Here is a 13,585-nt window from a genome sequence, read left to right on the forward strand (position 1 = left end):
AAGTCTGTGATTCATCAGTCTTACACAATTCATAGCACTCACCATAGCACATACCCTCCCCAATGTCTGTCACCCAGCCACCCCATCCTCCCACCCCCCCACTCCAGCAACCCTCAGTTTGTTTCCTGAGATTAAGAATTCCTCATATCAGTGAGATCGTATGATACATGTCTTTCTCTGATTGACTTATTTTGCTTAGCATAATACCCTCTAGTTCCATCCACATCGTTGCAAATGGCAAGATTTCGGGGGTTTTTTGATGGCTGCATAATATTCCATTGTGTGTGTGTGTGACACCACATCTTCTTTATCCATTCATCTGTTGATGGACAAATTGGCTCTTTCCATAGTTTGGCTATTGTGGACATTGCTGCTATAAACATTGGGGTGCACGTACCCCTTCGGATCACTACATTTGTATCTTTGGGGTAAATACTCAGTAGTGCAATTGCTGTGTTGTAGGGTAGCTCTATTTTCAACTGTTTGAGGAACCTCCATATTGTTTTCCAGAGTGGCTGCACCAGCTTGCATTCCCACCAACAGTGTAGGAGGGTTCCCCTTTCTCCACATCCCCGCCAACATCTGTCATTTCCTGACTTGTTAATTTTCGCCATTCTGACTGGTGTGAGGTGGTATCTCATTGTGGTTTTGATTTGGATTTCCCTGATGCTGAGGGATATTGAGCACTTTTTCATGTGTCTGTTGGCCATTTGGATGTCATCTTTGGAAAAAATGTCTGTTCATGTCATGTCTTTTTTTCAACTCTTATCCTGCTTATCTTCTCTCCATACTTGATAACATCTCCTTGAAAGTTTCTTCTCTTTTCCCTTCCCATATATTCATTCAGTCTTGATTTTCCTCTTTTGTGTCTAACAATTTCTTAAAGATATGAAAAGTAAATAATTTATCTTCCAAACTGAAATACTTTTGAAGTGAAAAGATGTGCTATTTAATAACTGAGCCAGTATGGTGTGCCTGGGTGGCTCAGTCGTTAAGAGTCTGCCTTCGGCTCAGGTCATGATCCCGGGGTCCTGGGATTGAGCCCCACATCAGGCTGCTCGGCGGAAAAGCCTGATTCTACCTCTCCCACTCCTCCTGCTTTTGTTCCCTCTCTCACTGTCTCTCTCTGTCAAATAAATAAATAAAATTTTTAAAAAATAATTGAGCCAGTATGATAGATATAAATCCTGATTGTTCAAAATAGGAAAAATAGGATGTACTGTTATTTCATTTACAGATTGTTTTTCCCCTTGATTTTTTTCTTCTGTTAAGCCTGTAATATGGATCTCCCCTAGAATTATCAACCATCATCTTTTGTTCTTTTACATACTGTCCTTGGATGATCTGAAATATATGCGTGACTGAAACTGTCACCTCCATTGATAATTCCCAAAGTATATACCCAATCCCTAACATTTTCCTGAGCTCCAGACTCATATTTCTAAAAGCTCATTGGATATCTCCAGACTATTAACCCCAAAGAATGTACTTCAAATTTAGACTTATCTTTCCCCTGAAATATCCTGCTGTCCTGTTTACATTCATACACACACAGAAGGCGAGAGAGAGAGATGGGTAGTATATGTACACATGTGTTTGTTAGTCTGGAAATCTGTATATCTTACATACATACTACTTTGTGCATGTGCTTTCTTAGGTACTGGACATAAAATAGTAGCAAAAGCATGGCTTCATCATGACAAGGCATTCTACTATGGGACATAGACATTGATCAAACTATAACAGATATAAATGTAGTATAACTGGAAATTACTATGAAGTAGAGGAGCATGGTGTCATGTGAAGGATAATAGGAGATTTCTTTGACTTTTTTTCCAATACATGGCCTTTTTTGCTAAACATTAATGGCAACATATAGCTCTTTTAAATCAGACTATCTACTTCTGTTTCTTTAACTTATTTATCACAATTCAGCACTCAAATGAACTAGCAGGTTGAGCAGTTTTTCATCTCGGAATTCCCGTTGCTTTTCACCCTAGTTATGAGAATATTATTTATAAGTCACATAAATTGACTAATGATAAATGATAGCAATACCATTGGTAATGAGGATATTGGTATGGAAACTAAATAAAAGAGCTTCTATGGAAATTTGTGAGAAATAGATGATGCATAAGATCAGGAGCACCATTCTAGTCATAAAGTCTGGTTGCTGCTTCCTTGTTTTCACATGGTTAGAGATATTTACTGATCAAATGTTAATTGCTTATCTTTTTATCATATGTATGTCCCCTCTGTGCTCAAAACTTGAAAGTGGTCAAGTTCTCATTTTGAGTTCAGAAAACCTAAACCCATTAGTATTAGCCCAGAACAGGAACTAAATTATGCATAGCCCAAAATAATAATTTTATAATCAACAATTTCTATAATGAATAATCCACATTATTTGTCCTTATGTTTGTATATTTTTAGAATAGTGATACTCAATTACATCAGTTTTTACTATGTTGATAGGTATAATATAATAATATCAATAATAGTCAATATTAAGTATTTACTACTTTGTAGTGCTAGATAATTTATATGCATTATCTTATTTAATCCTGAACAGTAATCTGGTGAGGTAAATGCTGTCATTATCTTCATTTTTTTAGATAAAGGAAACAGTGATTTAAAAAGCAAAGCCATCAGTGTCCCCACAGAAGTCATAGCATCGTTATATGGATAATTGTGAAGAGTTTAATAAGGAACTATCGTGTTTACAAAGGTTTGGGCAGATTTTAGGGAAAACAAAAAACACAATGCAGTGCCCTGAGACTAGTAATACTGGGAACCATCAATATCCCTAGTCCTAATGGGGCAAAGGGAGGGAACTGCTACTGGAATCCAGAAAAGAGCTGTAAACCCCTGTCAGATGACCAGAGGCTGTGACTTAGCCAACCTGTGGTAACCTGGTGGAGAAGGAGGCAGGGGAATAAAGATCAGACCTTACTCTCCTCTAACCTTTCAGTTTCCTGGCACTAGCTGAACCCAACTAGAAACTAGAGAGCACAGAATAGCTTGTTGATTCTATTATACAGGTCAGCTTAGAGCCAAGAGGATAAAGCGTGGAGAAAGAAAAATGGAAAATATCTAGGAATTAAATAATTATTAAATATCAGAGCCAGTATATGAATGCCGAACATTTTGCTCCTTAACTACAATGCTAGACTGCCTCTCATTAAAAAAGTTTCATGAAATATTATTTGGTAAGAGAAAATATTTTAAAAGTGAAGGTTCCTATCCTATCCCAAATTGTTGGATGCATTTATACCTAACAGTGAGTGAGACCAAATATATGAGAGCTAGGCAGCAAAGAATGCCATTTAAAAAAAAAAAAGTTAGGTATGAGCATTGATTTTAATGTTGGTATTTTCAGAATATTAAACCATCCTTGTTTTTCTTGTTCAGATTCCAGACTCCATCATTTCTCGTGGCGTTCAGGTGCTCCCACGAGACACAGCCTCCCTCAGCACTACTCCTTCAGAATCGCCTCGTGCTCAGGCTACATCTCGCCTTTCTACAGCTTCCTGCCCAACACCAAAAGTAAGTACAGTTCCTTGGCACCTTAAACTTGTTCTACTATACGAGTCTGGGAAATTTAACCAGTATTTCCCTCTGCTTGTCAAGGTTGGATTGCATGCAAGATAATGCAATGAAAAATGAATGGACTATAAAATAATTGACACTTACTGTTTCACAGATTGTCAAATTAGGCCAACAGTAGGACAATAGAAATTTCATGTAAAATGTCTACTCCTACATCACAGCTACAGGTATTACTTTCTGTAGCTCCCTGTTTCTTTGTTTTAGACTTGTTATTTTTTAGCATACTAATCAGTATAGATGTGAAGTTATTTGTTTATGCAAAGGATGAATGCATTTCTGGCCAATAAAAAGTAAGATTAACAAAATAAAAAATGTCACCAAAAGAATTTTTTTTTAGCTTGTCCAGGCTGGGGTAGCTCCCTGCTCTAGTATCATTCCAAATTTTTTCAAACATATTCAACTTGGAATGTTGCTGCCTAGTATTTGGAAACAAATCTAAATTGATTAGAAAGAAAGTTTTAATGCCAACCTTTGGGGGAGGAAGGAAGTTTTTTAGTATTTATTTCTTATAATTTTTCCCAAGTACTGAATCATATGTGGGAGGAAAAAAGGATTAGACATTTATTTGCTAACTCATATCTTCATATATATGATAAATTAAGTAGCAGACTTAATAATGGCTGTAACTGCTTTCTTCTGGAATGTCCCTTTCCTGGTAAAGTTAGCCATTTGTGCTTTCAAGTTTTCTATATGATGGATCCAGTATTGGCATCAGAAGATTAACAGTAACATTCCTTCTTATTTAATAAGATATGGTATTAGATATCAGCTGTACGCTAAATTTATTCAGGGGATCTGCAGGTAATTTTTCAAACTATGGCTTCTTCTCTGTCATCAAATTTACAACTTATTTGGCTGTCTTCCTCAATTCCAACTTTTTCATGAGTTTTAAGAATGTTAAAACTGGACTTAACTTAGAAGTTAATCCCAAGCAGTTCTTCATATGTGTAGTACAGTTGCTTTTACATACTGTGGTACAACCTTCTCAGCAAAGCCCTCACAGTATTACTGTTGTATATCATCACTTTTAGATTTGTGTCAAATATAACCAATATTAATTTTATAGTTTAAAAAAATTAAAGTTCTAAATCTTCAATGACGAAAAACTATAAGGATATTCTAGACATAAAATATATGTTTATGCCATTCAGGTGCCATTCAGCTGTATCTTCAACTGAATGAAAACATGGAGTTCTAAGACTTGAATTGGTTAGAAGAATCTTATTCATGTCTTTAAGATTTTTAAAACAAAAGAATTTATTGTTTACATTAAATTCCAACTATACAAGCTATATTCATTTCTGAAGTCTGGGAAATAAAGCTAAAAGTTTAGTCCACTATAAATGTTTAATCATTCACCAAATATTAAGACCCAAATGTTGGGAATGTGGAACTATTCAAGGTGCAGTATTCTTTTCCTTAATATACTGTGAACATAAATATCTAAGCTGAATTTAGTTAAACACAGTAGATCTTGAGCCTTTTTAAAACTTTGTAATTACATTCTAATTACAAAAGGAATATTAAAAGCAATTCTAAAATAACTTGGCCTTCCAAATTTACTAAAGTGAAATCCTAAAAATAAAAATACTAACATCTATTAAGTAAATTTGCTCATTACAAAACTTTAGGAGAACAAATAGCTTGTCTTAATATTTTTTCCTTAGTTACCACTTTGGCGTTCAAAATAACAATGAATTAAATAAAGCAGTGTATTTGGATACCTTTTTTTTTCCCCCTAGGATTTTTTTTCTGTATTTTTACCTAGGAATAAGGTTCTTTTCCTTTTAGATAATTTTTACCTGCACCAGAATATATACCTTAAAGATAAAATTAGTACTTCAGTGTAATTTTAAAATTAAACTTCTAAGTCTGAACCAGAATACTAATGTAATAAAAAACTAGTTTGAATATTGTTTTTTTTAGAAGGAGTGAAGAAAGTCAAATTAATCTGTTGAAAGTCATTCAAACTATAAAACTGCTTAATTAAACCTAAACTTAATATTCTTATATGTGCTTTTTATCAGTGACAGATACAATCTCTGTCCTCATGGAGTTTACAGTTTAGTTGATGATATATTAAAATAAATAGGTAGGTAAACATAAATTATTCTAATAATTATAATTTCACCATAACTTAATTATAAATTGAGATTCATGCTAAGCAGAAATGAAAAAGTTATACTGATAGAAAATAGGAGGGAAACCTTACTTAGATAGGATTATCAGAGAAGTCCTCTCTAAGGAGAACATTTCGCCTGGGATATGAAGGATGAATAAAAAACAAAAGCTCTTCTGTTGGGTGGAGGTTTTGAGAATTATATTCAGCAATAATGACCACTTTAAACACAGTTGTCACCAACCAGTTATGACCAGTCAAGAACTCTCAGACTAAAACTTCATTATTACATGAAAAGTCTTAATTCAGTGACTTCATAATCCAACTTCAGATATTACTTCCTTTTTATTTTAAATAATTTTTTTGCCTTTCCCTACTAAGTCAGATTGCAAGGCTATAGGTTTTAGCACTTAAATCTATTCTAGATGAATTGTTTATTTTAATTTTGTAGCATAAAAATGTAGGGCAGAAAAGTTAGAATGCCAGGCTTCTAATTTGAGATATGGGTAAAGGGTGATATTATTAACTATATTAAGGAATAATAAGAGAAGAAACTCATTTTAGGGTAAGAGAAAAGAGTTAATACATTTTGGTTTTGAATGTATTCAATCTGAGATACGTAGGAGACATCCCAGGAATTATATGCAGCATAAAATCGTAACACTAGTGAGTTTGATATTGTTACTGTTACTGCATCTTGGTGCTGATATTTATAATTTAGTACCTAATAGTGTCAGCCAAACCCCATAGAGGTCCCTCTTTTGCCTTTCAGATTAGACATGCAGTCTGTCATATGCAGAAATATATGTGCAAATGTATTTTTTTTCATCAGAAGTACAATATGGTCTTGAATGGTCATCAGTAGAAAGAACACTTGACTTGATAGTAGAAGACATGGATTCAGATGCTGGCTTCTCTGCTTAATAACCACACTAACTTAAGCAAGTTGCTCAACTTTTCTGAGCTTCGTGTCTGTAAAGAAATGCAGTCCTTGCCTCTCCAACAGGGTTATTGATTTATTAAATAGTCTTTGCCTAGTGCTGGGAAAGCAGTGGTGAGCAGTAGACATTGTTCTTGCCATTACAAACAGACAAAATAGGCAACTGCAAATTATAATAAAGTATAAGTGCCATGATTTATCACCAAGAGTACAGAATACTCTGGGAATAACCATCAGAAGCACTTTCCCTCTGTAGCTTTTTGTCAACTGGGCAGTATTTAAGCTAAAAGACTTCCTGTTCTTTTACCTCTGTGCCTCTATTTTTTTTAAGTCAACAACTATAATATTAAATATTATTTTGGTTCACATTTTATATGTTTACTACAATATAATATCCTAGATTGTCCTTTTATTCTTTAAGATTACCAGCTATAGTGAGAACAAGATCTATAAAATACACCATTTGGATTTCCTTTTTAATATGCAATCTAATGAAGTCAACCAACTTTTCTAAACAATCTTTATTAAATGGCATTGTCTCCAACAATATTTATATGCTGTGCTGAAATGATGTAATATTTTATTGTATGTGGGAAAAAAATCTTTTCTCTTTTATACCAGTTATTTTCTTTTAATGAAACCTGACTGAAATGACAAATGATTTTCACTCTATGAAACTGTGAAGTATCTTTGAAGAAAAACTTGGAATTTTAATCTTTTATTGCCCTAAGTAAAAGAGTGGCTTAGCCAAAAAAGTCAAATAGTATGTAGATTACATTTAAATAAAAGTGAGCAATATCTAGAAGACTCAGATTCTAACACGGTGATAATATCCCAAAAATTGTTTGCTAAAAGAATAATTCTATAACAGATAAATTCTCTTGTAAAATGAGAATGATTCACAACTTAAATGAATGTTGATTTTTCAATTATAAAAGGTAGCAGCATCTCTATTTGAAATCAAGAGGCATGGGTAGAGAATAATGACCAGAGCAAAAAAGAAAAAAACAAACAAACTTTCAATCAATTCACCGTTCCCAGTAGATGTTGTTAAAATAGGGAATAATTTTTAAAGACCAATTTAATTATCTTTTTATTCGTTAAGCATCTAGTTTGGCTTAAAAACTAAATGTAGTCTATTGTCACATATTCTCTGTACCTTAAAGATTAGAATAGAATTTTGTACACTAACCAGCAAGTTATTTTTTTTCTTCAGGAAGAAAATATAAATACTATCTATATAAAACTAAAGGTTATGGAATTATTAAAAACTATACGTACTTAAATATCTTAATATGAAGAGTATGTTAATACACTAATGTCTAATCTTAATTCAAACAAGATGCAGAATTATGACTTCACTCTAAGTTTCTATTATTTTCCTTTGAGAAAATGAATTTAGATTACTCTGGATAAAGAAAAAATGATTTTCACAGTTTTTAATGTGTATGTCTGAAAAGCGGTGTGATTTTCTTTACATATTCCCTTGCGATTTTTTCTTAGTCATGTTAGTTTGTACAAACTATTGCACATTTTGAACACCAGAGTGATTATGTGTACGGTTAGTTTCACTGGTTCTAAACCTGAGGTTCCCAAGTCTCTGGAGAATCTTATGAAGTTGTTAAAATTCTAGCCTAGATCAAAATGCTAAGTGGACCCCACAAATTATTTTCTACTATTTTGAAGAACCTAAACAAAATCAGTAAGACTACTTTAAATACTAAGTTTCTTTTGCTTTTGTCTGAAATTATATCAGCATTGGTATATCAAAATCTGTTCAACTGTTAATGACATTATAAAAATTTTATGGTTGTATATGTAGAGTCGACAAGTGCCAAAATGTTTGGAAAGCACAGAATTAGTGATATCAATAGTACATTCTCTGGACATAAAAATGTAAGTTTTCTTTTGTGCAAAGTTAATTGCCCCATCTGGGGAATATTGAGTAATAATAGTCTCAACATTATGGGTCAAATCTGGCAATTCTCAAACTCAGTGGTCTCAGGACCACTTAAAAATTAAGGACTCCAAATAGCTTCTCTTTATGTATGTTATATCTAGAAATTTTTTTAATGTTTATTTGCTTCAAAATAAAAATAATAAAGCCTTTATATGTTAACATAAACAACATTGTAATGAAAATAATATTTTCCAAAACAGAAAACAAAAGTTGGAAAAGGATGGCATTGTTTTATATTTCTCATATATTTTAATTTCTGGTTTAATAGAAGATAGCTGGATTCTTACATCTGCTTCTGTACTTTAGTCTGTTGTGATATGTTTTGGTTGAAGAATATGAAAAAACAGAAAACAAATTCAGCTTCACACAGTTATGTAGTTAGAAAAGAAAGGACTAGCATTTTCACATAGTCCTGGATATTCTTTTGACACTATACCAAAAATTTACAATTGATAGTTTATTAAAAGTTAGTTGAAGTATGAAATCTAAAACCTTCTCACGGACTATACTACACTCTGATATATTAAAATTTGTTGGTCCATCTTGAACTTTGAATGGATCTTATACCCGGGCATGATTTTGGAATATATTTGTTGGTCACTTAGAAAATATAAGTTCTTCCAAATATTGACATATTTCATTATATTATACTAAAAATTTATCTTCATTGCTATAACCACCATGCTGATCAAAAAAAACGTTGGAAGCATTGGAATCTCTCAAGTTCATGGTGATATATGTTTTCCACAATTCTAATTTTTTTCTTAAAAGTTAAAATTTTATCCTTGGCAAAAAAAAAGCAACAAATCGTGTCTGTTTTCCTTAAATTGGCAGGCTTATTTCATTCAATTTTGAGAAAATGTCTACCAAACATCTGAGTCTGGATAATCATAGTTTGTCCATCATTCTTTCATTCCTTCAAGTAAAAATAATGTTCTGTGCAAAACCTGGTTAGTTCAGCTTACACCTCAACTGCAGAAGTGCTTTTCCTTGAGAAAACCATCATCCTTTGGTATGCAATGGAAGTATTTTATTCATACTTTCCATTTTGTCGTACTCAAGGGACAAATTTTAATTAAATTAGTATTCATGATTTCATTGAAGACAAGGTTAAGTGAAACTAGCTTTTCATTTTTGAAACTGTTAGTTTTGGCATTTTTTTTAACTATTAGTGCATAGTAGTGAATAGTACAATGACTATTCATACTGTTTGGATCCACTGTCTTGATTTGCACTAAGATACCAACCCACCATTGCTTTTGTACCATCAGTGCAAATGTCAATTTAGTGAAAAAGGAAAATAATGTTTTAGTACTATTGCTGAAATGATTTGGCCTTGTGGACCCCTGAAAAGGTCTTGAGGACCTTTTTGGGTCCATGGACCATACTTAAATTGTCACTAGTACAATAAAATGAGTAAACTGGCTTATGTTTCTTGAAAATATCCTAGGTCAAAATTATGTATGCTGAATCTTATCTTCCACTGGGACAGTGTTATAGTGGTATTCTCAGTCCAGAGATTGTATTCTTTATGTAAATGACCACTAGTACCATGCTCAAGCATTACAAATGATTCACCCCGACTCTGTGATCCAGATTAATTCTAGGGCAGGGAATAGAGTTTCTCCTTCCTGATTCAAAATGAGAGAAGACTTTAAGAGTCTTTTGAAGACACATAACCAGAACTTGTAATTTCTGACTAACTCTACTCATTTCCAATGTGATGCTGCTTCTGTATTTGGGTACCAGTTGATTTTTCCCCAGGATATTCTGTCCTAATAAATACACAGAGAGCCCTCTTTTAAGTCATAGCATAATTGTTGGAAGATCATGTATTAGGGATATAATTGGGGGTGGCTCTTTTTTTTTAATTAGGTTGGAACACTTAAACTTGGTGAGATTTTTAAATAAAAATATAAATTTTCAGCTTTTCCTAAAAAAATCAGATTGACATTATTGGGCTAATACTGACATATATAAATACTCACCTGGCATTCTGTATACCCACCAAGCTCTTTTCTTTATTTTCATTAAATGCCTGGCACCTATAGATATAACTGATTCTTACTCATTCATTATTGCCTACTTTCTCCTCTGTAACATGTATGTTTTGCTATTTACTGTGGCTTGATAGCAAAATAGATTTTTGAGGCTTCAAATAAAGGATGGTTCTCTTATATCCTTTTCTAATGAGAAAGGTACTACCCAGTATGGTAAAGTATTTCATATTTTGAAAAAACTGGAATTAGATAATAACAGTATATTTTAGCTATTAATTTTGAATTTACAAATTATTTTAAATGGTTATTCTGTGACATTCTGCAACTATGCAGCATTATACATTAATTTCTGTTTGTTCATTCATCTGCCTTTATATATCATAGAAATTGAAAATGGAATTCCCCTGGTCCTTTTCTAATTATTGAATGTTCACAGAATTATGTTTATCATTGAAGCTGAATATAACTTAACTGTGAATGTATAATTGCCATTCTGAAATCTGAACTTGCAAATGAATTTTGATTAGTTAGCCTGAGAAGATATAGTTAACCTGAAATTATTAGCTATAGAGTTAATAGTTTTATAGTTTAGATAGTCTGTAAGTGGCATGGTGTTTTTTTAATTTTAAAAAAGTAACATATGTACTCATTTTACAGCAAAAAAGAAAAAAGGAAAAAAAAAAGAGTTCCTGTATGACAACCCTTAATAAATAGCAACATCTAAATTTTGCTATATATTACTCTGTTATTTTTTCTATAAATTCAAATATTTTATTTAAATGGATAATAATGGGAAGGCAGTGGTTAAGAGCTCAGGGTCTGGAGTCTGACAGACCTGGTGAGAAATATCAGCTTTATCTCTTACTAGATGTGTGGCTTTCAGAAAGTTACTTTACCTCTATAATGTTACTTATCTAATCTATAATGAAAAATAATACTATTTGCCTCATAGAGTTTTTTTAAGGTTTAAATTTAAAAATGCAAATAGCTTATCACAGTGTTTAAATAGAGGAAGTGTTCAATAAATGTTAGCTATTATTACTAAACTATATAATATTTTCACCTATTTCATTCATTCAGTAGTATGAACATCTTCCTATGTCATGAACTTCTTTATATTTTTAAAAATTATCTTCTGCAACATTATTATTATTTATTGTTTGGCATTCTACTTTGTGGATGCAGCCTAGTTTTTTTCCAGCCCCTATTTGGATATCTTAGGTGTTTCCTGTTTCCCAGTTTTAAAAACAATGGTATAATAATCTTCTGGAAGTTAAATGTTTTAGTCTTCTTTTAATTAAACGTAGCAGCTTGTATTAATTTTACCTCTGAAAGTATATGCAGAACTTTTAGGCCCTTGATTCCTATAATTTATATGGATACCAAAAACAGATTATTTTTGCATATTCATGAATTCAGTTTGATGATATAATGTAAGAAGCTAGTTTAACATTTGTATTTGACTGATTTATTGGCAGACATTTAAAAATTATGGATCCAAAGTTGTTTGAAAAATTAACATTGAGTATGTAAAAGTATTGCACTATGAGGCACTAAATATTGAGTATCAGCCCTAATCTGCCACTTTATAGCTTTTTTGAGAACAAGTAGACCTCAGTTTCTATTTCTGTAACACTCTGGTATTAAAGTAATCAGCCTCTAAATTCCCTTGTAGGCCTAAAATCCCATTCCTTTGAAATAAGTTTCTCCACTGACTTGAATAAATACTATCATTCTATTTAGCCCCTCTGTCCGATATTATATTAATATCTAACTAATATAAAATAAGTTACATTTATTTATTCCAGCTTTTGCATTCCATGCTACTACATAAAATTAGAGATTATCAACTGAAAATGTTCTAATCTCATTTAAGATCATTCTCATTCAGATCAAACTCATCTCTTTTAGATGGAATATTGGTTTCTCTTGGTATCCACTAGAGTTGTATTTAAGTTATAGGAAGATAGAAAAGTAAGAACTGTAGAACAAGAAGGAATAGTGAAATTAAGAACACCACCTTTCAGTTCCATTTAATAGCTTTGCTTTCTTTAAATTTATTTTTAATTGTTTGGGGGGCATGTTTTGTGCAAAAAGCAGCTGAACAAAGATAACCTGTGCTATCATTATTTTTGCAGCTGATTTCAGAGTTGATTAGACAGAGCCATGATTCAAATCCATGTAATTAACTGCTGTGTCTCATGTTGGAGTATGATACAGAGCATATCCCAAACTAACATAATCTCTAGATCTTTATATTGTAAGATGATATATATTCTAAAACTAGTCATGTATTTTCTTGCCCAAAACTTCAGGATTACCTGCTGTCCTGTCCCTACTCATTCTGTTTTCATTAAAAACAAAGCAATACATTAATTCAGGAATTTATCCAGTGAATATTTTTTAGTGCATATTATGTCAAATACTATGCTAGGTGTTAGGAATACAGCAATAGACAGACTTCTTTGCCCTGTTCTCAAGGACCTTAAAGAGGAGCTGATATGGAAAAAAAAAAAAATTTACAACAAATCTATCAGATAAAGTGTTGATAGCCCACAAGAGCTCTTTTAATCTCATCGGAAAAAAAGAAATAAAGTAACTAAAGAGCAGGAGCAGCCATTTTATAAAAAGAAATAAATTCAGCAAAGAAATATATCAGAAACATGTATCCTCTCACTAGAAATCTATTTAAAAGTTAAAACAATACAAATTTTGCAGTCCAAATGATAACCATTTTTAAATTATAATCATCCATACTATAACGAGCAGTGACCTGAGTATTCCTATTGACAGTAGTAGGAATATAAATCTGTGTGACCTTTCAAGTGAACATTATATATAAGGATATATCCTTAAAATTTTTCTTACATTTTTATCAGTCATAGTTTCCAGAAATTTATCCAGTGGAAATTATCAAAGAAGCCATCAAAGACATATGTACAAGACTATTTATCATA

The 13,585-nt window shown here is 32.2% G+C and overlaps 1 protein-coding gene across 11 annotated transcripts in view; it reads left to right on the forward strand.

The window, feature by feature from the left end:
• Nucleotides 1–13,585, forward strand: part of GPHN (gephyrin) — a 633,555-nt gene that overhangs the window by 412,610 nt on the left and 207,360 nt on the right. For all 11 annotated transcript variants that reach the window (XM_073895379.1, XM_073895381.1, XM_025869865.2 and 8 more), the window contains one exon: nt 3,412–3,546. In XM_073895379.1, coding sequence (XP_073751480.1) covers nt 3,412–3,546 — 135 coding nt within the window. The remainder of the gene's footprint in view (nt 1–3,411; nt 3,547–13,585) is intronic.

The sequence above is a fragment of the Callorhinus ursinus genome, unplaced genomic scaffold (assembly GCF_003265705.2).
Source record: "Callorhinus ursinus isolate GAN/ISIS: 27379988/994484 unplaced genomic scaffold, GSC_fseal_2.0 scaffold8, whole genome shotgun sequence".
Taxonomy (NCBI): Eukaryota; Metazoa; Chordata; class Mammalia; order Carnivora; family Otariidae; genus Callorhinus; species Callorhinus ursinus.